Source organism: Anser anser (assembly GCF_964211835.1).
Source record: "Anser anser genome assembly, chromosome: 1".
Classification (NCBI taxonomy): domain Eukaryota; kingdom Metazoa; phylum Chordata; class Aves; order Anseriformes; family Anatidae; genus Anser; species Anser anser.
Genome location: NC_139720.1, coordinates 16,074,529 through 16,099,371, shown reverse-complemented (window position 1 = coordinate 16,099,371; position 24,843 = coordinate 16,074,529). Strand labels below are relative to the sequence as shown.

General features: G+C 40.0%; 1 protein-coding gene across 1 annotated transcript in view; it reads right to left on the bottom strand.

Annotated features, from left to right (window-relative positions):
- SLC2A13 (solute carrier family 2 member 13) overlaps positions 1-24,843 on the bottom strand; it is a 159,800-nt gene that overhangs the window by 22,619 nt on the left and 112,338 nt on the right. Inside the window, exons 5-7 of the mRNA XM_083825750.1 lie at positions 24,257-24,420; positions 20,003-20,123; positions 8,724-8,849 (exon numbers count right to left, since the gene is read on the bottom strand). Of these exons, the coding sequence (XP_083681876.1) occupies positions 8,724-8,849; positions 20,003-20,123; positions 24,257-24,420 (411 nt within the window). The remainder of the gene's footprint in view (positions 1-8,723; positions 8,850-20,002; positions 20,124-24,256; positions 24,421-24,843) is intronic.

Here is a 24,843-nt window from a genome sequence, read left to right as displayed (position 1 = left end):
CCATCTCAGCCAACCAGAGGTTGGCTGGAATAACCAGGATGCTTTCTACTTCAACAGGATGTGAATTCAGATTTTAGACACTGCAACATCTTCTTCCTTGGACCACTTTCAAGCAATGAAGAGCAGTGACTCAAACATATTTTCCATTTAAATAGCTGTAACACATTTTTTACTGACATAAAACAGCATTTGGGAATGGTTTAGCACAAGGGCCACTTTTGCTTTTCCATTCCAGTAGCCTCAGTGCTACGCCATTTGAGTGGTAGCTACAGCAACTAACCCAAACAGCTGTCAGGATCTGTCTTTTCCTTTTTTTCTTTCAAAATGCCTCTTAAATAGTAACATAGACTCAGATCTGGAAGCAGGGTAGACTAAGATCTTGCAGCAACCTGCAATATCAACGAGCAGGTAGAGTACAAATGTCCAAATGACATTTCAAACTAAGCAGACCTGCTTTAAAATCCTATTTTGTGCTGGATGTCTCCAACAAATGAATGTTGTCCTCAGCAAATAAACTAAATGCTTCCAGAATCAGAACTTCACAACAGGACTGACAAGGCGTGGATTTTGTCCTTCCTTTCCTGCATCCAGAATTTGCCATTGGTTGAGTAGATGTAATGAGTTAAGAGCTATTAATAGTAATTCCCAAGTAATTACCCTAAAGGAACATAAACAGTTTCAGCTTAGATTATCATGTTGCTCTGCTTATTATTTCAGACCTAAGATACAGATGCAATATAAAAAGGACCTTAATTGTTCAGGCATTAGATGCAGTCAAAAATCATATAATTTCATAAAATGAGATTATAAAAAATGCTCCCCCCCAACATTAAAAAGAATCATCAAGAGATTGTATCTTCTGTTAGGGTTACAACAATATTCCAACCTCATTTAAATTATTTAAGTAGATATTTAGATTTCACCATATTTTTAAATGCTTAAAAAGATCTGATCAAAGTTATCAGGCCCACCATGTAATAATTTCCTTTTAAAAGACCTTAAAAATACGGCGCCTTAAAGATTTGAGGGGGAAGAGTGGCTGAGAGGATCAGAAGATTAAAATTGCATCCATTTCGCTACCTGCTCCTGCGTCACCGAGAGCACAGGCTTCATCTGCGGCTGAGGACACAATATTCTGCATCACTTTATCCTGTTCTTCCTATTTGCCCTTGGCCATTAGCATTAAAATAAGCACACAAGATTTCTAACGTTCCTCCTCTGCCTCCCTAGCTCTCAAGAACCACCCCTCTCCATGCCACATAACCACGGTGATTACGCCAACACCCCCCTCCCAGAAAAGACCTCGTTCTCAGATTTTCCACCGACAAAGACTGTAATCAGTTTCAGACCTTTCTTTCATTTCTGTTTCCACACACCTCACTAATTTACATTAGATATTATTACCCTGAAGGATGTCCTCCTAATCAAAGAGCACAAAGAGCACCGTGTGCCGAGGCCCTGCTGTTCCACGTTTCCATCCTTACTGGCAAATGGTGAATGTAATCAGAATTTAATTCTATTTGAAACTACAACTATTTTGTTTTTCTTTCTTAAATGATACCTGGAGGGAGTGGGGGGGATTCTGTGTTCTGGCTCCCAGCGCAGTGATGAGTATTGCAATTTAGTAAACATTTAGCATGGTCCAGCCAGAAATTTTACTAAGACTACTGGTTATAATGACGGCTCTTCTCAGCAATGTTGATCTACACACAGATGTAAATATTCTGTAGATCTTGCCAGTTCCCTGAAGCAATTTACTCCCTCTGTCACATTTCTACTTTACAAATGTGAGAACCACAATCCTATGCATAATCCTTACCATTCTGAAGACTTTGTAAGAGAAATACTAGTTTCTCTTCTAATTGCTGGTGAATTTGGTAACACTTTCCCATACAAGCCCTTTCAGAAAGATTCCAAATAATCATTTCAGAAATAAAATCCTCCACCAGTCCTTCCTGCACCACAGAAGAAGCAATGTCTACATGCGGACAGAGGAGTTCTTCATCCTTGGAGCGCTCTCTGCTGCCAGCCTGCCCGTGGGAACAGGGGAGGTTTGTACCTCCCTGCCCAACCAAGTCCTGAAAATAGGGTCTCAGTCTTTAACTGCGTGAAGACACACACACATATTTTTGGTATTAGTAAAGAAGTCACAGCAACTTTTACTAATGGACTTGTCTCACTGCGAAAGCATCTGCAAAAGATAGAGAGTAGCAACACAAGTATAAGGAAAGCATTTATCTCTCTTCACTTACAAGCAGCAAAAGGGACCTGATATTTCCAGGAAAAAATCTAACATTGCTCCAAAGAAAAAAACATTCTTATAACTTTTATCACTCTCATCTGCTATGGATTAGACAACAGGCAGCACAGGATGGATTTAAAACTCTCCAGAATATTTACAAGGCTGTGACAGACTGGCACGTCCCCCAGTGGACATAAACCAGGCTGTTGTCTGAGAACCCAGCTAATGAACTCCTCTTTTTTCTTGTAAACCACTGGAATCTAGTCAGCGTCCAGGCTCGAATGCTGAGGCCACGAGGCACATTCCTGCGGTGGAAACTCTCCTGAAGGATTTAGCTGCCACATCAGCTCCCTTGCATTGCCCATGCAGTTGAAACCCAGTTTTCCCCAGAACAGGTTTCTGAGGCACAGCTATGCAAAAACTGATGGACGTGAGCACCAGGCCCAGAGCAACACGGCACCTGTAAGCACACCACTCATTTCACATCGAAGGGAAGAGCTTAAGAGAGCAGTGGACACCAAAAAGTGAGGGCTTCCCAAAGGCAGAGCTCTGCTTCCTTTCACCTCCATACCCAATGTCCTCGGCGAGGAGAATTTTTGTAAATACAAAAGCTGAATTCTCCATCAACCATTAAACTCCCGTGGCAGGAAGATGTTCCCCTAACGAAGTTAATAAAAATGGCAGAAGAAAGCAAATCACTCAGCTCTTCTCCCTTTATAGATTTCTGCTCCCAGTCGTCCTCCTCAGGGGACTGTGGAGACCTGCCAGCTAATTTTGTGGACAGGATGGCTTCTAGGCTCGCCTCTGATCTGCAGATGATGTTATTATTTCTTCATCATTGTTTACTGTATAAAGTCAACATCTTTCTCCCCAGAGGGAGATTGCTCAGAGTCACTCATGAGAGCCTTTTAGCTCGCAGTGGCGGGCCTACTGTGGTCCTGACAATATCCTCATGTCAAGGTTAATGTCATGTCAAGGCAGTATTAGTAGCTCCTTTCCTTCCACGGTCATTCATTCAGCTGTAAGAATATTAATGCAATTTAAAGTTTCTTCCAGAGCACTCTTGGCTGGCCTTTAGGGTTATTGCAATTATACACAGAGAGAAGTTTCAAGGTTTCTGAGAGTACTGGGGGAGTAATTGAAGTTGTGGGGAAGAACTAGATCCTGGTTTATGCTGTGAAAGTGCAGAATTGAATGTAATCTCCTCCACATTCAGCACTGACTAAGAGCTGACTCTGCTTATGACCTCTGCCGTGCCACCCGAGCTGTGTATTGCAATTTTCCCATCACATCCTCATCTGTAACACCAAGATAATGCTTTTTTTATCAGCTCCGTAGGGATTTTATAATATGATGTTCATGAAGAGCACAGAACTGCCAGCCGTCCAGAACTGCCAAACACAAAACTTTTGCAGACCTTGGAAAACAAAGTCCCAACACAGAACGTCAAATCACACCGCGAGAGAAGATGCAGCTCTTCTCTTTTTATTACAAAGTGAATAATTTAAGAATATTCTCGCTTACTGTCTTGAAACCATCCTTTATATGTCCCTGGGCAGAGCTGGAGGCAGCCAGGTTTGCACGTCAGCCGTTGTTTGTTAACTGATTCAGTGATGCCACGGGCTGCAAAGCACTGACTGTGCCGGTGAGGCAGACAAGATGCTCCTCTGTGTGTTATCCCAGTATGAGAGTCAGGCTTATGTAACCGATTAAATAACAACAACAAAAAAATTCTCTTCTCTTTGCCTTACGTGTATGATCTCGCAAGTGTACCAGTTGTGCACTACCCGTGCTGCTTCAAGGCCAGGCTTGGACTTGGTCTGATTTATTCTCACACTATTTCCACAGCATCCTTCCTCCCCTGGAGCCACTGCTGGCCACAGAGTTCTCTATATTCAAAAGAACCAAAATGCTATATTCTTCTTGAAAAACATTTGCATGGTCTAATTGTCTCCCTTGGTTCCTATGACAACCCACAGCAACATAAACAGCCTTGTTGGCAGCCACAGGAGGCTGAAATCTCTGCTCTTTCCCCTCCTTTTCCCTTCCTTCCTCTCCCCTCCCCTCCCCATAACTTCTCAATTTAGAACATACTGTAACTGAATAAATATGATTAACAACAACAACAAAAAATAGAGGTGGTGTCTAGTACACAAGGCTGGCACTTCTTGCAAATAAAAAAGCATTACTGTATTTTAAGATAATAGTCAAAACATTGCCTGTTATGTCAGCGTTATCGAAGTACCTTGGGACCAACTGGGAAGAGGAGAGCAGTGCAAAGCTATAAACATACAAAGAGAAGGGCTTTCTCTGTCAGTTTGTGAGGCTGTGGAGTGCTGTAAAAAAATACAACGAGATCTCTCCTGGTGCCTCTGAGCACCTCTCACCTGGCTGGTGGGTTACACATCTGTTCAGACAAGCCCCTGAGTGCATGTCAGTGTGGTTGGCGTTACAGTGGCTGCAGAGTTACGTGGCTGCATGTACATTGTACGATGTGACCATATGCATGTCCATGGCTGCTGCTCCCATCTTTCCAGCATGAAAAGCATAAAGAAGACGCGAGCAGGGAAACACACTGCATGGCACCGTTAACACGAGTGCAGCAGAAGCCATTTCTTTGAACCTCCGGCATCATGGAAGGTGGCCAGAGCTGCTGCTTCTGCTAATACCCAGGCAAACCGAGGTCCAACAGATCCCAGACAAATAGCCCAGGTCTTCCTCCTCCCCTCAGCAAAATTTTTAGCCAAAGAAATTGGCCAGAATTAATTCTGGAGGTTTTAAGACATTAAAACACATTCAGTCAGTCCTGGATGGCATTAAACCAGCAAAATACACAGGAGTTACAAAGAGGCTGCATGTGGCACCGCATCTGTAGCAGATGTTCACAAGTCAGAAAATCATCTTTTAAACCATTGAACTAGTTTCTGATCATAAAAATGCCATTTATTTTTAAATACCCACTTCTGTAAATCTAGCTCATGACAACATAACTCTGAAACGAAGGGATTGCAATATCTAGCATCAGCGCAGTCGTAACTTCTTCACCAGTGCAGTTGGTTCGCCTTAGGCACTTCTTCTCCCTATGCTGGCAGAAAGACAGATTCCTGCTGCTCTGAACAACTGAAAATGTAACTACATGGTTTTCACGGCTGCAGTCCTCTCGGTTGGAGAAGAAATCCTCTTTGTGGGACCGATTTCGCTGTGAAGCAGACTCAGCATTTGAGGAACCGGAGCTGAGGAGTATGTGATGTGAACCCTTGGAAGTCAAGATCTGTGGACTGTTATGTAGAAGTACATGTATTTGTGAGGAGAAGAAGGAGGGAAAATGCATGCCTGTCCCACAGGGTGTGGAACAGAAGGTACCACCTGGCATTTCACAGCTTGAAGGACCAACTTGCTAGAAAACTTCCTGACTACACAGACCAGGTGGAGACAAGATTAGAAATTCATGAATTAAACACTAGAAATGGGGATGAACACATACTCTTTGGAGAAAGAAATACAGTTATTTCATTGAATTTATTTCTCAAGGCAGGAATTTCACTCTAATGACTACCAATATAACAAATTTAAAAGTGTAGAGATTTTGCTTGAAAGATTTTGAACAAGGTCCTTATACTATGGAATTATTGTACAAGATGTAAACATTTAAATCTGCCATTTGAAATGGAAGTATTTCTTCTTTCCTATCTAATTTGCTCCAGTAGGCTGTACAACAAGGAGCTGTGAGACTGAATCATGAATATAAAAGGATTACTGATGCCTACATTTACTACATGTTATATAAGACTGCCTAATAAATAAAGTTCGACTCTTATCTATCAACTATCCGTAAGGCTTTTTTTATTTAAGGCTTTTGACACCGTTCCCCACAGCATTCTCCTCAAGAAACTGGCTGCTCGGGGCTTGGACTGGCATACGCTTCGCTGGGTTAGAAACTGGCTGGATAGCCGGGCCCAAAGAGTTGTGGTGAATGGAGTCAAATCCAGTTGGAGGCTGGTCACTAGTGGTGTCCCCCAGGGCTCGGTACTGGGGCCGGTCCTCTTTAATATCTTTGTCGATGATCTGGATGAGGGCGTCCAGTGCACCCTCAGTAAGTTTGCAGATGACACCAAGTTAGGTGCGTGTGTCGATCTGCTCAAGGGTAGGAAGGCTCTGCAGGAGGATCTGGATAGGCTGGAGCGATGGGCTGAGGCCAACTGCATGAAGTTCAACAAGGCCAAGTGCCGGGTCCTGCACCTGGGCTGCAACAACCCCAAGCAGAGCTACAGGCTGGGAGATGAGTGGTTGGAAAGCTGCCTGGCCGAGAAGGACCTGGGAGTACTGGTTGATAGTCGGCTGAATATGAGCCAGCAGTGTGCTCAGGTGGCCAAGAAGGCCAACGGCATCCTGGCCTGTATAAGAAGCAGTGTGGCCAGCAGGTCTAGGGAAGTGATTGTGCCCCTGTACTCGGCTCTGGTGAGGCCGCACCTCGAGTGCTGTGTTCAGTTTTGGGCCCCTCGCTACAGGAAGGACATGGACGTGCTCGAGCGAGTCCAGAGAAGGGCGACCAAGCTGGTGAGGGGTCTGGAGAACAAGTCTTACGAGGAGCGGCTGAGGGAGCTGGGCTTGTTCAGCCTGGAGAAGAGGAGGCTCAGGGGCGACCTCATCGCTCTCTACAGGTACCTTAAAGGAGGCTGTAAAGAGGTGGGGGTTGGTCTGTTCTCCCACGTGCCTGGTGACAGGACGAGGGGGAATGGGCGAAAGTTGCAACAGGGGAGTTTTAGGTTGGATGTTAGGAAGTACTTCTTTACCGAAAGGGTTATTAAGCATTGGAACGGGCTGCCCAGGGAGGTGGTGTAGTCACCATCCCTGGAGGTCTTTAAAAGACGTTTAGATGTAGAGCTTAGGGATATGGTTTAGTGGAGTACTTAGTGTTAGGTCGGAGGTTGGACTCGATGATCTTGAGGTCTCTTCCAACCTAGAAATCTGTGATACTGTGATACTGTGATACTGATGCCTACATTTACTACATGTTATATAAGACTGCCTAATAAATAAAGTTCGACTCTTATCTATCAACTATCCGTAACAAGTTTATGCTTCCATTTATGTCATAGCGCATGCTTTTATGATTTTGCTAAGTACAGACATGGTACTCAAAACTACAGCATATATGAAATGAGTGTTGATGAAGACATTTGTTAACTGACAAACGTGAGAGTCCAAGTGCTGCTGAGCACATCAGGATATTAGGTAATATGCAAGGTATGTTGTATCTTGTACAACTGAAGACAGTCACAGAATATGCAAGAGGGATGAGCTTTTGTAGTCTTCAGTTTTTTATTTACGAACAGTAATTGCCACAAAATGATCACAGTACTTTTAAAATAGGATTACAAAGGACACAAGCTACCCTCTTCTGCATATAGAATGAGCCATGAGGCATAACACCCTACCAGTATTGAAATCAAAAGGAGGGCAGTTTTAGAGTAATTTTAAATTAATGATTTCACAACTAGTTGATATCTTCATACCTTCCAAACTCTGTCAAATACGACTCACTACCACTAAGATACTTAGACTTAACTTCTGAGAAACACATATGAAAAAAAAAAAAGCCCAAACTACCACACAATTTTTTGCATATTTCCCAAGTATGTTTATGATGCGCAGGTGGTAGAGATAAGATATGGCAAGAAGGTTTTATCAGCTGTAATTACACATTTATCAGCAATAATTATACGATTCCATTGTGGCATTGAACCATTTTAACAATAATCTTATCCCTGATCAATTTTAAAGTATTGATAAAGCCCTTACAGGACTTTGATCCATCTCATAAAGTCATTCCTTAAGAACAGTCAATATTTTAGAAAACCTGAAAACTGTTGTGACTTCACAGGGAATCTTTGTGCTGCCTAAGAAAAAGAGGTGTGATATAATTTGCAGTTATGTTGGAACTTTTTCTGTGAATTCACACATTTTTACACCCCAAGTACAACGTACACCATGATGCTCACTTTAAGCCCAGCACAGAAATCTGTGGCTGCAAAGCATGCTTTTGGCAATTTGAACTTTTCAGATTTTTATCATTTTAGATTCTTCAGCAGAGTAACTAGTTTTCCTTAATAGGCCAATATTAAAAGTGTGGCTTAATTAAAGCATTTAAAAAGAAAATTAACTCAGAAGGCTTTAAATGTATATCTAGGGAACATGCCACTTCAAATGAATGGAAACCTTAGGGAAAAGTTAATTTAAATAATTGCTAGTACACTTTTGCCATACTTTCTAAGGGACAGAGCTGGCTGCACACACCAGGGTGAAGGTTTTTATTTAGAATATTTGATAGAATGTAATTGCCCATTCCTTTACATAGCTAAACTGTTTTTTTCTTCCAGAATATCCTATGAGTAACATTTGGTGATAAAAAGTGTTCTCGATGGCGCAAAATACACAGTCAGTAGATCATAAGACCAGAAAATCTTGAAAAGTGACATACCTGCCCCAAGCTGCTTTCATTGTAGAATCTTTATCAACAGGGATGCACGAGGACTCGACAACACTTGATTTATTCAATTTGTAGCAGAGACCACAGTCTGGATCTAACATACATCCATTACAATAACTGAAAGAGAAAGAAATAAATACTTTAGGAAGACTTCATTTATTTGTACATGTCAAAGCCAAGAGCACCACCTAATCATTCCTGGGATGCACATAGTCAAGTTGTCAGTGTTGGAGACAAGATAATAGAAACTACCCAAAACAGAATACAAATAGCTTTCTCCTTCTTCCCTACCACGTTTTGGCAAAGGGTGAGCCCAGTTGCAAAGCTCCCGATGAATCTTGATCAGACTGCAGGAGAATTCACCCAAAGAATGAATTTTAATTTAAAAAACAACAACCAGGATTTGGGCACATATGGATGTGGGAGTCAGTCTGAAATATGACACCATGCGCCTCCGTGTGAGAACTCAGGCACTGAATTCCCATTATATTTAACGGACAGAGTGCAGTCAATTCACATACAGGCATCTAGTGCCCAAAAATACGTCCTGCTTGCCCCTCATGGCAGTGAGCAGTGCTCTTGGAGATCATTCCTGTGCATCACACTTGCTAGCTCCATGCAGATGTCTCAGATTTCCTTGGGGTTCTCAAGGAGCAAGAAATGCTTACATTTTAGGCAAAGTTCGGTCAGTGCAGTCTTGTGAGTTACTCAAGTGACAAGGCAGTAAATTTCTTCTTCAGACTCCATTGACTACAATGACCATGTCTCCACTGACCCTACTGGGAGCTTAGGTGCCAAAAGCCCTACAGATATTTCACTTAGGTATCAATCTAAAACCTACCTCAAATGGATTGGGATTCGGGCATGTAAACTACAAAGACATTCCAAAACTCTTCATACAGTGCAAGTTATCTGAAAGCTTCTGGCAGAAGCTTCCAAGGAACTTACAAATGCTCAAGACCATTGCTACTGTGGTTAAACTACCTGTGTGTTTAGCTTCCCAGAAGCCATCTGAAACTTGGAGATACATTCTCATCAGTAAAGTCCCTCATATATTCTAAGGGACAACTTTAGGGTTAAAAAATAAAAGCATAAGAAACTTTATAATGTGGAGCAAACTTGTAAATTTTAAATTAAAATTAAACTTTGAAATATATAATCTGGAAATGTATAATTAAGATGACCAAAATACCTTCAACATATATACCTGCAACAACAAAACCAAGGAAATAATTCTAATAATTCTGAGTGTGCATCTATAACAATGACTCAGTGAATGAAGAAATGATCTGCTTCAGCTACTATACTGTTATTAGCAAAAGTAAAAGTAACTGCATAACGAAGTCACAAGAAACTAAATCCGTAAAGCAGATTATACAGATTTTAAAAGTCTGAAAGCATATTTAACATCTAGTAATTCCAACTTTCCTTGTTAAGATGTTTCTAAAAGTGTGATAATCAGACCAGTTTGTATGGTAGTTGGCAAGAAAGAGTCCAGGAAAGCATTAAAACAATGTATTCATTTGAACTATGCATTTTCCTACTTCTCTGAAATCTAAGAATTTTGTGCTCGTTGACACTGGGAGCTTTCTAAATTATCAAATTATTGCAGAATTTCCAGACTGTCTGCTCTTTAGAAACTAAATGTATTTTAAGTACACCTCACTCTTCCATAAATGAGTGGTCAAATCCAGGTTTGAACAGCTTGCTCTTCTTTTTTTTTTTTTTTTAAATTGGAAAAACTACATTACATTAGCTCTTATTAATAGAGATATAAACTGCAGAAATCATTTTTATAATGGAGATGAAACAAAACTTTCATGCAGAAGTCGATCATATCATCTGATAGTAGTAAGCATTTATTTCTTCTCTCGCAAACATAGATGAGAAAAATGTAACTACAATTATCAACTATGAAAGGAAAGGACCACTCTGATCTTATATTAGAGAAACTTAGTTGCATTTCATTAATCAATATTAGGACAAAAATGGACAGCAACCAACACAGTTGACAGGTACAGAAGACTACAGATTAAAAAATAACGTATTTTTTTATTTCATAAATTTTTAATAAATTATTTTATATTTGATGCTAATATATGCTAATATATGATCTTAATATCGTAAAACACCTTCCAACCAATTTATGTTGTATACCAAAGTATCTTTTAACAACATGAATTGTTAGAAAGACTCAGGTTGCTAGTACATGCAGCATGCCTCCCCGGCATGGAAAGCAGCCACTTCTGAACACCGCATGCTATCAAAGGAGGTAGTGGATTTTCAAGTCAACTATATGCAAATTATATTTAATGTGAACATCATGTGCAAACCATGACACACTGAAGTGTCAATTGTAGGCAACAACTGTCTCAGGAAAATTTCAGGATTCAGGGTTCTCTAGATTTATTCTTCTCAGGTCTTCAAGCAACAACATAGCCAAGTGCACAGCACCAGCCAGAACATCAGCAAGGCACGAGAATGCAGAGGAATGACAATTAGACACGATGATGGGTATCACTCTGATGGTGTTGCCCAGGGAGAACAGAACAGGGACAGGATGCCTCATCATTTACTTCAGTGTCCTCACAAAAATCGAAGCATGAGAAGAATGACAGGACTAAACTGTGCACTCTTTATTGTGTCCTACTGGGCTCACTTTACTGATAATTCCATAAAGCCACATACAGAGCTGGGTACTGGTAACCGGTCAATTGTGAAGTAGAAGGTATCTCATTTATTCCTCCTTTCCCACCCGTCAGTCCAGTAAAAAATCAAAAAATGCGACTATTGATCCCAGTGGCTGTCTATAGGGCTGTTAGTTCAGCTGCTCCTCAGGCTTTATTGAGTATGCATAACTGTGTCTTGCAGTTGGCGTTCAACATAATAAAGGTTGCTGCATTTCATGTGATGCCAAATGTCAGAGGTTATAGTTACTCGTAACAGCTTAAGTAATTTAAAATTATTATTTTCCACAGCTTGGTTATTTTCCGCAGCTTTTCTGAAGCTTGTCTTTCAGACTGAAAAGTTAAATGACAAACATTTAAAAAACCCTTTGTGTTAAGATTTTTTATTGTTAGCGATATAGGGAGTTCAGGATTTGACTTTAGGAGACAAGACCAATTTATGTCAGAGGAAACAAACCTAGATGTTAATATACAGAAAGACTTGAAGTCCTTTCAAATCTAACTCCCAGCAGATTTTGTCGAGGTTGTTGCTGTCCAGACAATCCAGCTTTCTTCCGTGCTCTGTTTTAGCACTGATACCAATTTTTTATGTTGATTTGACATGGCAGATAGTCATATTTTTTTCCGAGATGGAGAACAATGGGTTTCTTTCCTCCAAAATTCCAGCATAGAATCAATACAACTGCTTCTCATAAAAAAGTAAACAAATCTGTATCAGTTAATAATGAGCAATGGTTGCTGAAGACGCAGACTGAAATAAGCAGGGAATGTTTTTTTAAAAAAATTAGCAATTTAAAAACAGAAAAAAATAATGTGCTGAAGCTGCTTGCTCTAAATCTCTTTCTCCAAAAATTAAAGTGGAAATAAAACATGTATTAGTTTGAGGCTTATGCTTTTCTTCACTTAAGCCCCATTCCTATTTGCTAAATAGAAATACTTAATCAATTTGAACTTGGTCACATATTCTTTCATATATGCTCAGAGTGATGTAGACAAATCAGGATGCACAATATACCAGGAAAAGAAATGCACAATATAATACTTACTGATATGTAACTATCAACTACAGATCTCCTTCCTGTCCTGAAATGTACCTTCTTATCAGTGCTACCCAGATATGCCCAACTATATGTCAGAATAATGAAATAGAAAATAGAAATACTGCTACGTATTCAAATGTACACTGCAGATCCATTACGGCATTGAAAGGTCCATACCAGAATAACCCAGGATGTCTATGTTAAGAAGGATATTTGCATGCAATTATAGGAAGGAAATGTGTTTCTTGCTCTTTGCAATGAAATATTGATACCCATGTTAAGGTTACGACGTAGTGTCTTGCAAACAGGTTCCTTTGTGAAGAGCCAGCTGAAAATTCCCAGACAGGATGGTTCTCAATCAGCCTGTCAATTCATCAAGACTGAAATATCTGGCAGAGATGATTTGATTTTGATGAAACCAGGCAGCATTACAGCAGGAAGGTTTTACAATGCGCCTGGCTCCCTCACAGCTGGGCTTCCAGGCAACACAAGAAGGCAAGTGTCTAGACTTCAGGTGCTTCAGCCTGTGGAGAGGAGGAACAACGAATAGAGAAGGCTCCAGAAGTCCCAAGATGTCCAGCTCCTTTGCAGCTCAGCTGAATGAAGTCTACAGAACAGAAGCCTTGGTATCCTGGCCCCTCAAAGTATTGGGAAGTGCCACAGAATGGGATTTCTGGGATCCTGCTTCATTGTCAGAGCACGTTTACTGATAAAGTGATGGACAGTTAGGAGACTAGATATCCCCGAGCTTGCAATTCCCCACTCTGGCTGTCAACTCAGTCAAGGCTCTATGTTCTTTTCATCTGACCAGTTGGGAATATCTGACGTTTAAATAGCCTGACAGCACTAACTTCAAGTGCTGGCAATTTCTTGTTAGCCCGAGCACCACCAGCTTTCAGGGTGCTCTGCTCTGGAGCAGGCTGCCCTGCCAATGTTTTCTGAGGTTACAGGTTGATCCCAAAGATGACAATTTCCTCCTCTTTCAGAGAGAACTGAAGTGTATAGATGTATTATTAATCAGCTAGCTGTACCCATCTTGCCTGATACTGAAATTTTGGCTTCCTTTCTTCCTAACAGTGTAGCTTAGTAGCCTCTGGTGCAGTCTCTAAAAAGATTGAATAAAATCTGTCCTGCTGAAGTGACCCTCCAGATGCCAATGAAAGGTTCACAATTGCTTCTCCCCCCGCTGTTTAGAATACTCCGTACTTACGTTTGGATTGCCATTGTGTTTTGTGCTCTACATTTGTAAAATGACCTTGTAAATACAGCTTTCCTACAATTCTCAGGGGTCTCTTAATTTGAGCTGCAAATTGCACCTTGCCACTTTTTGTTGAGTGCTTTAGTAGTGAGAGACCTTTGTCCAATGCCTTTGTTCTGTAAGTGCTGCTGCTCTTTCTGTCAGATTATTGTATATTTTTTAGGCTGAACCTTGATTTCTGAATTGTTAATTTCAAACATTTATCAATTTTCACTTTTGCCTCACTTCTAGGAACCTTCAACTTTGCCTTATGTATTTTGTTATCCAATTATGGAAACTATATTAATATACTCCTGTCATCCACTTATGGAAATGCAAACTGAGCTTGGTAATATATTGTGGACCACATGGTTCTTTTCCAGAATTTCCTAATATCGTGCTACGTGGGTAGCAAGAACAGCCTCTCAGAGTAAGAAGACATTCACAAAGAAGGACATTTCATGGTGATGTACTCTTTCCACTTGTATCGGATTCATCAGTCGCACTGAGCACATGCTGCACAGTCAGCCTGTGTATGTGAAGTAGTAGCTATATGTGAAAATCCGATACACTCACAACATGCAAGACATTTCGCTTGTCCCTTGACCGACTGTCTTCTCCGTAAAAGAAGTTCCACTGTTGAATGTCTGCTGAACCCACCGCTCCTGCTCTGCATGGTGCAAGTTTTCATAATTCTGCAAGTTTTCGTAATTCTGAACAAGGTTTTCCTTGTAGAACTGTGGCAGTTCTACATAAAATATCATCTTAGGCAGGAAATGCCTGATGTAGGGACAGAAGGGCCTTGTAGTATCTTTTGAGGATTAGCAAATGCCACCAAAGAGAACACAAGCTGAAAATCACCACAGGCTGGAAGGCAATGTCACTTTGATTGTGCTCTTTTCTACTCTTCCCAGCTTGCTGTTTGTCACACTGGAGACATGTTCTAGGCTAGATGGATCTTTGATCTTACCTGGCATGCCCTGATGTTTACTCTTTGCTCTCAAAATTGGTTATGCACACAACCCTTTACCTCCCTTACTTCATTTTTATACACAAACTCCAATTCAGTTAGCTATTAGGACCTTGTTTAAAACTGTCTCATGCTTGTGTTTGAGGTCTAGTGCTGTTTGCACATGCTTCACTGCACCTCAGGCACGAAATCAAGTACTTCCTTATTCTTCTGATGATTCCCGGGTTGCTTCCAAAAGCTAACCATTACATACTGATTAAATATCACTCTGCAAAAAATATGGGGGATGCTTTAAGTAGTTAAAATGCCTGGGAACTGCAAGATACTACTTCAAGCTGTCGTATCTGGGACACAGGAAATATGATATTTAACTAAGAATGAGAAAAACCCAGCAGGACTTCAGGAGCACTTTCCTGCTACTGCAAGAAACCAAACTACAAAAGCTTGTTTGCTGGGCTCTGCTGACAGTCCTTTAGGTAACGTGTGCGTCTGATCAGTGATGTCCACTGGGAAAAGCTACCTTTTATAATCACAAGACTCACACTCTACGTGTCATTCTGTATCTCGCCACACAGCTGTTTGAACAGATCTAAGTCACAGTTACATTCCTCTACAATCAAGGCTTTGCATCTTCAGATCAGGCTCCTGCTCCACCTAGTCCACTGAGACTGTTCCTCAGTGACCCGTTCCTAGGGAAAGTTTCAGATGAGTTTTAAATACTTACTCTTCTTGATATGCCAGCCACATATGAATACATTAGTTCTCTCCAAACCTTCCTTAAAACCCTCTTTTCCAGAACTCTCATGCCTGAAATAAGCAACATGATTTAAATAGAGCAACTGTTCTCAGCTTCTTGGTGCTTGCTGCTTCTGCTTTAGGTTTGAGGAGTACACCAATGGCTCATCCATTTTTCCTACCTACAATACTCCAGTAGAGGAAACTACTCTCTAGAAACCTCACTTTGCTTAAGTGCTTAGGTCCTCACCGCTACACCTCTACTACCATAAGCGCCTTGACAGCAGATTGTGTGCTGGATGCTGACACTCCATAAAAAGCAGCCTGATCTACTTGTACATAAGTATCAACCATCTCTTGTCTTAGATTATTTTTTTTTTCTGAATTTATACTTTAGATGAGTAGCTCTTCAGATTTTTGTATTTAAGTTGATGAGGGGAGTTTTTTCCTCAAATTGCATTCAAATTAAAGGTGCATGTAACTGACATAGTCCTGCCTATCCCCTATGACTTTTAATTTAAATGACAAGTTTTGATTGACAGGAATAAGACACCAGCAAAAGGAAAAGCATTACTAACTGATATATCCTTACTACCTATTTAATAAATTTCATGACTATATTGCAATCATTCTACAGTTCTACAGCATAAACTGTCTATCAGAATCTTAATTACATTTCTTAAGAGCTGGCAAAATTATTCCGAAAAGTTTCTCTCTTTACATACTCATAATCTTCTGAACTTAATAGCAGTAACACATTACTATACTTATTACTGCAATCCTGAGTTATCAGAATGACCAGTAGCTCAGTCATTTTGACACTGGAAACATAAAATGAGAATCGTATTATAAAAAATACTGGTTCTGTGATATAGCAACAGTATGAAGAATCCTGATGTCCAGTTTGCAGATAACTCAGATTGTTAGTGAGTTAATTCGGAAAAATAAAGTACAATAGCTAATATACTTACTCTCTCTATCTTAAATGCTCTATTAATAGAGTATTTACTTACTCTATGTATATTAAAGCTATTTAATACAGTAACACCAGTTTTAGTTTCTGGGCTGAGTTTTTCAGTCCTGGTCATAATAAAATACTTTTGCTAAATTCATAAAGAAAATACCTATTTCTGTCTATTAGCTATCCCGAATATGATGTGTATCAGCACTAAGCACTGGTGTCGTCATCTCAGTGGCGTGCAAGTAAGTGGTCAATGAGCTCAGGAACACAAATCATGTGAGGGTGACTAATTCAAAAACGAACAAGAGAATCCTTGTGTGCCCAGCCCAGCTGGTGCTGCCTGGATTGTTTTAATCGAACTCTGAAGACAATCAGATCAGGAAGGAACCTGAAGAAATTCTTCACAGGTATCATTTGCCTAGGGTATGAGCCTCGTGGTTAACCTGAGATCAGTGCAGAAGATACCATTTCCACAGAGCAGCATTACTTAAGCAGAACAAGGTCACATTATGTCTTGTACAGCTGACCAAACCTGAAGCGGTACAGTAAAAGAGACAGACACTTGAATGAAAGAAGACAAAAAGGCCAAGAATACGAGGAAATGGGACAATGGCTACTGTCCAGAAATAGATCATTTTCCCAAAGCAAGGTGTGGATGGTCACACCTTTGATTTGTTGAAGATTGGGAAAAGACAGAAGATGGTTACTGCATGTCCCCCCGACTTGACCTCTTTCTAGAAGCAGGCAAGTCCCCCATAGAAAAGGGAGCATGTTTATGGAGCTTTGAGCAGATGGGAAAACAACTGGAACGGCCAGCTCATCTGTTAATTTCTCAGATGATAAATTTTGGAATTGTCCTGTTTTGTACTCCCAACTTTACCTCTGAATTTCTCTGTGGCTTTGAGGATAAGGGACCACAAGTATCCTTTTAAGGATAACAGGCCACAGCTGTTCTACTGAAGATCAAAGAAAGGTCACACACTGCAACCACCTGTACCTGTATGGGTTGAGTGGCAAAATTAAGTTTGATTTAAGGTTGGTACATAGGAGAGTGTTCACCTTGTTTTTCCACAGTGAGACACCCACCCAGGGCCACCTGTGAGGATGCAAAGAGACTTTCAGTGCTCAAGGATCCTGCTGGATTTGCGTTACTTCCACGATGTCCTTATGAATAAGGATTACATTTGATTTTTTCATGGATATACAGATTATTTTTTGACTGTTGCTCATCTATGGTATTTTACTTCTTTACACCAAGCGAAAATGTTTTACTTGATATTTGCAACGTGTCTTATTGGTTTGTTTTCTGAAAAAACAAACAAACAAAAAAAAACCACATGCATCTGTTTGCATGGCACGGCTCTTTCAGAAGGTAGTATTCAAGCCCTGGGTGCATTTCTCAGAACAGTGGCTGTGTTCTTCATCTGTTAGTCTGTTCTATCTTCATTGTTATTCCAGCAGCAGAAATTAATCTGTGCAGAGGAATACGGATCAAGGGAACAACAAACAAACAGACTGTTTGTAGTAGCTCTGAGGCTTCCATTATGGACACCCACGCTTACTCGAACCCAACAGATCTGCAAACATACAAAGCATTTTTACTCCGCACAGTATCACCAAAACTTCTGTCAGCAAAATACATTTTGACGATGTTCTTTTTATCTTGTAAATATGTTTTGGCAGAGACAAAGGAAAGTTGTATTTAGAAACACCCCCATACTCCAAGCTGGCCATGCTGCACACGGGCTTAGACCCTGGTGAGTGCACCTCACTCAGAGAAGCACTGCTCCACCGCTAGCTGGAGGACTATTTGTATTTGTGGGGGCACACGTATTTAAAAGTGCCTACAAGGACGTGACATTACTTGATGATCTTCTGACATCCTGCTGTCTTTTGCTTTTCCAAAAACTTCTGCGACCGCTTCAAGGCTTGCAAGGTACAGAGCTAAGCAATGTAAGGTACCAGCAGTTACACCAAAGCGAGCTAAAACATGGATAAAAAAGGAAGAGGCCACTGTCATTAACTTAACTCCCCCTATATATTCACTTTTATCTTTAAGCTGAGCTCTTTCTTTTTCAAAATACTCCCAAATGTAAATATTTAAATTAATTTATTGCTCTTTGTTAGACCATTTGATTTTCTACCATATCTGCTTTTGCTCTCTTCCATGTCAGAAATCATGACAGATTAAAGCATTCCAATAACTAATTAAATAACATGCCTTTCCTAGAACTACTTGCTTTAGTTTTTCATGGCTTTGTCCAGAATTACATGCTGAGCAAGCCACAGTGAATCCAAGTTTGACTAGCCGTGGTTAACTGGAAAATGAAAACTGTGTCAAATAATTTTCTATACTCCTTAAGATGAACTAGTCATATTTCTTCTATGCAGTTTTATATATTGTTTCAGGTTTCAGGTTATATCATAGTCATCTATGTTCATTAGATATCAAATAATGAGTTCTGAAAATGGTGCATCAACTGTCTACAGACATCCCATCCAAACAGTTAGCTGAAGTCCTAGGCAAATCCTTTTGACATCTTGATATTAACATCATCTTATTCTTAAACAAGAACATTTGAAAGCTTTTTCCACCTTTTCATCCTTTAATTATTTTACTTGCCATTTGAAAAAGATGAATAGGTACGTCTCAAAAATAGCAATATAGGTGACACTGCAATAGCAAACAAGGAAAAACACAGTTTTTGCTAGTTGCAATCCTCATATCTGGTAGTATCTAGTGTTGCAGTTATTAGCATCTGTTTACACTCTTTTGAAGACCTTTCATGCCCTCCACAGGGTCTGTAAAATTTCAGCTCCTTAGAGTCAACGTTCTATCATATGAAAAGCCACAAACCATATTTCTAAACAATATCTCCAGGAAACTAGACGCGTACTGCTCATTTCTTGATATTTATGTCTACAACCAGCACATGCAAGGCAGATTTTCAACACAAATAAGAATTTCTTCAGCCACTTAGCCACTCCTCTCTCAGTTAGGACACTGGTGTTTTCCAGCCTACCAGAATGCAAGAGCACTCACACAAGAATAAAAACACACAAAATATAGAAAACGGCACATTCCTAACACCTTAGAAGTAATATTATTTGAAACCACAACTGCATACAAAAGGAATGTTGTACTCACTGTACAAAAATCACATTTGTTAGTAATTACCATTATTCTAAAGATTTATTATTATTATTATTATTATTTTGCTCAGTAAAACAAGAGGCAAGGAACATATCCTTTTGAACAGTTCATAGATGTTATACATGACAAATCTATGAGTAGACTAATAACAGCATGTATATTTTACAAATTACTTTTAAAATACTCCAAACTGTGTCTGCTATAAATTGCAGCAGGTCTGATATAACAGAGGAGATCTCAAGTGTGTAGTCTGGTGCCTACCTGCCTTATTTAATCCAAGAAACTCCAAAGGATTATTCAGAGTATTTAAGGAAAGAATCTAATTTTCTCTATTGAAGAAAGTAAAGATTTTAACTTTAGGGATTTAACTTAGGCCCTTGTACTGGACTGTCTGAATACTTGTCCATTACTTGCATGAGGTTGTAATACTCAATTAACTGGAAAAAAATCTTCAAGAAGACTGGATGAATGATCATGAAATCTCACCTGTATTTTGTGCAGGTAGAGTTTTGATGTGAAGGATCTGGTGGATTAAGTGTGACTCTTGGCGAGACCTGAGCTGATAGCAAAAATCCCGAAGCTAGGATAATGAGTGCTACAGCAGTACCTAAAAATACAGATAAAGAACAATGTGATACTTCTCTCCAGAGAACACGAAATAATTCTCTATTGAACCAAGCTATGCTCGGGAAAGCAAAGCACCCCATTATTATGCATACAGCATTTGCCATTACACTGAGCAGTTGTGATGAGAATCCAAGAAAAATACCCTTTGCTACATCCCCATCTTGAATCAGGTTAGATGTTAAAGTCAAGTACATTCAGTTTAATGTCCAGATATTAAATTAACAGGTCAAGACTATTTTGTGGCATGTGGAATTGAAGACTGCATGAATAAACTAATATATTCTTCTTCAGTGTTGAAAATAATGCTGTAAAGGTAAAATTTAATAGCGACGTTTAAATCATCACACTTCCTCCCACTACCAGGCTTGCAGGCTTTCCTGTAAAATAGAAAATAGCATCAGCTGTTTCATCAATTCTTCGTGCCTTTGTGAAATGAGAGAAATTTGACTTTTCATACAAATGCCACCAAAATGTGCAACTGCAATTTCTGAATTTCTTGTTTCAAACAGCACATGTAACAAATCTGCTAGGGAAGAGCCCCCTCCATCTGTTAGCTCCTGACCCCAGCAAATACCTTGTGCATGGACAGGATTCCTGCTTTGTAAAACAGGTCATTATTAGAGCAGTACATAGTTTTCCTACCTGATTTGTCACACACATAGAATATGCTGTATCATTTTAATGAAATTAATATAATTCATCACTATGAGTACTGCAACTAACCCAAACTTGGACATCTTGAAACATTTACACCTTGCTACATGGTGAGGTATCTAATTCTGCCCCCTGTATCTATTTGTATACTCGCCACTTGTGGCATCTTCTGAGAGGTCCCACAGACCATGTATATCCTGATGTACAGACAACCAACACTAAAAATACAAAACTAGTTATAGTTGCATTTATAAGTTGGTTACTGATTATTTAATAACATTTCCATTACCACACAAAAATAGATGCTCTATTCAATTAAAAGTACTCCTCAGCAACCCTTTGCTCTGTACATTACAAATTCTCAGAAATGCTTCTGTGCAAATCTTTAAAAATGCCTCTGCATTAAAAATACAGCAAATCACTCTTGCCACTCTTTAAGAAATTATACGTTCTTGTACATGTTTTTTACTTGTTGATTTTTACTGTTTTGGCAGTCTGGGGATGGGCCAGGGATGGTGCTCTTAAAGGGAAAAAACAAAAGTTTCCTAGCAGGCAAACCCGTCAAGTGTATGATTATTTTTTTCTGAGGAACAAATAATATCTTAAGCACCAAGATACCATGAATGTGTCTGTGCAGCAGCCATGGCTAATAGGCATGAATATGCATGAACTCAAGATTACTGGACCACACATTCACTTAGACCGAGGCAACAAAGATCTTAAACTCAGTTACAAACTACTTGTGAGAAAGCACCTATCCACCATAAAATGTAATTTCAATTTATTTTAAATTGGGTTTTGTACTGCTATGACTACTAGTCATGCTGACAATCCCAGTGTTCTGGGTGGGCATGATATTGTACTAGATCTACTGTACTTTCTGTATTTACTGTACTTTCAAAATGCCATAAACCAAATAGCAAATATATTTAGACAGGACCTATAATCTTATTTATATTCATTCTAAATATGCCTTGTCTGTCTTTCAAGTTAAACAAACACACTAGCACGCAGTTACAGTACCTCTGCAAATGCTTTATTTCTTTGGAAAAGTACCGAGTATATAAAACTGGTGAATGAAGCTTATTATACGTTGTCATTCTGTGGAAAGTTTGTCCAAGATTAACAAAAACATATAATTACAGTATGCCATTAACTGAGATGAAAAAAGGTAAATATCCCAAAGATGTTTTAGATCCTCACTGCTGCAAACAGAGATAAAAATTGTCAAATGCCCAACTAGCACCATGCTTTCAAATTGGCAGTTGCTGAAGCAGTAAAAGGAAAACGCAGATGAAATGGATACTGCAGTTGTGCCAAACTCTCCACATTTCACAATGAACAACTTTGAAGAAAGAAACAAACTGAAGAAAAAGAGGAAAAGAAAGATGAAGAACTGTTGCCAGGATAAACTTGCAGCAGCAGGCAAAGGTAGTAGTTTTGCCCTCATTTCATATAATGGAAAATGGGCATATACAGCTTCTGCAAAGACCAGGAAAGCAGCCAGTGTAATAACTCCATGTAAAGGTCAATTTCCTTAGAAACACAGACCAAAACAGAGCATTAAAATATTAAGTTTATCACATGAGAAAACTCATTATTGAAAATAAATCCATCAGCAGATTCAGTAATTATCATTTTAGCCCTTTTGCTGAGTAAAGCACATCATACTCACCACTACCTAAGTTTGTGTCAACCCTTGCATAAAAAAACTCTAAATAGCACAGAGAGATGACTTGATTTCATTATTGTCATTATTTGTGCTGTGTTTTCCTAAAGCAGAGACCATAGGATAAAGAGCACGGTACGAACACAGCATGGATCAAGAGATGCTGCAGAGTGACAGTGGGCCACTGACCACAGAACAAGGAACATGGATTTTATTACTAATTACTTTGTGTCCAGATATCATAAACAAATGACCTTTAACTGCATTATTCTCCTTTGTTAGTCCTGTGCCTTATTTCTATCTTCTCATCTGTTCCATGACTCATGCTTTACAAGACACATTAGCATCTACATTTCAAACTTATAACCTTTGAATATGTCAATGAGAGCCAAACAGCAAGGAGTTCTGTGATTGTATGGAAAGCCCATGTGGGAATAAAACCTATATGCTGGTTCCAGACAAGCAATGTACCCCCGAGGGGCTGGCCACACATATTAGGTATGAGGGCCTAATGCGTAAATACTCCATTCCAATAGAGCATTAATGAGAGGCAGCACCCACAAAACAAGTCTAGGGAGAATGTCATGAGGCTTGCACTTCCCAGAAAGACAAGAAAACGCACATGTACCACAGGGAAAAGGTGTTGGGTACAGGGAATGGTAGAGGAATCTGTACAGGGAATGGTACAGGACTACTCTCCTGGTGTGACCACATCTCTGAGCTTAGATCACAAGCTCAGGAACCTAAAAAAACTTTAGGAGTCTCGGCTCCAAATCAAGATGGTATCAAATTCAGATTCATTATAACTTAAAAACACCAAACTGACTCCAAAGCCCATCTTTTAATTCACCAATTTGTGCGGTTGTTTGGACCACAGACAACACGGCAGTCAGCGCTGGGCCTACATAAACGCATTCCAACGCTGTGAGCGCAGACTGACGGCTGTCCCCGGGGGTCAGCAGATGGGCAGCGGCCTGGCAGGTGGTCCCCCCTCTGCCGTGTCGCATCAACAGCAAGTTGATGAGCTTTTCGGATGTTCAGCCGGGGCCAGGTACCTGCTTCAGCCAGAACGGGCACTTACAAGGGCACAAGCAGGGACGGTCCGGGTAAGCAGCAGGATGCTGCTGAGTGTAGGCACGACTGCTAGCTCTGCCCCTCCAGCTCCTAAGAGGTGGCTGCATCACCGAGTTACGGTGTTTGAATATTCGGACAAAATGCGGAAATTCAGAATTCTGTGATTTTGTCCCTCACGCAAGAGACCAATTACAGTCGCATTAATGCAGGTAACGCACTGACTGTATTGCATTTGAAATAATCATGCAAAGAACTGCTTTACTTTTTAAAAAATACTTCGACGGTTGTGTGATATGCTTTCTCCAGTAGTTCTTAACAAAATGTTCTGAATTCACATTAATGAGCCAGAAATTGCATATCGCAGATGTACATGAGACCTAAAAACTAACCAGCTGTGAAGTTCCAAGCATTTGATTCCTTACACCAAAACAAACAAACGAAAAGTATAAAAAACTAAGTAAAGACATTATCAAACATAGCTTGAAAAAGAAACTGCACCTGAAAAAATAAGATGCTAAACCTCTATTTTTATAACCAGCTCTTGGCTGTGGTACCGTATTACTATTCTTGAAAATCTACAGGATTTCAGCAAGGAGACAGGGGTCAACATCATTAGTTTGAAGAGGATTGCTTTGATAAAATTAGCACTTGAAACTTTATCTTCGTTTTATTCTTGTTACCACGAGGCCTACCCCATTCACTCACGAAGCACTCACCTGTTAAGCTGCCAAGTGTGAGTTTCCGGCGACCCATCCTTTCAACAAGCCAGACTCCCACGAGAGTGAAAATGAAGTTTATAAAGGCTGTGAGGGCGGCCAGCCAGATCGCCAGCCTGTCGTCTTGAACTCCAGACATCTGCAAAATGGTAGCACTGTAGTACCTGCAAGACAGACACCACTGATTTGAATTTGGCTCATATTGTACTTCCTGACTGTAAATCAAAAGAGATTGTAACAAATATTAGGCGTGACCTCCTGCATATGCAGCCACACGCTGACACCCTGGGAAATCAGGCAACACCAAGGGACAACCTGTGCTTGACTGAAGTTTTGGCTGAAGGACACCAGGAGGTGAATTGCCATTGCCTTGGCTGTTTGTATTTCCTATGATCGGTCACGTTCTGCTAGAAATGGGGTTTGCATTTTTAATTTAAATAAATCCGCACAGCCACTGCTTTGTGCTCTATTTTTTTTTTTCTGCCAAAACGTGGGATTTCAGAACTCAGTGTACTGTCTAGGGAAAGACAGCTCAAAAATTGAGTATGTTTTCACTCTCATTAAAGGTCACACAGAACTAATCTATG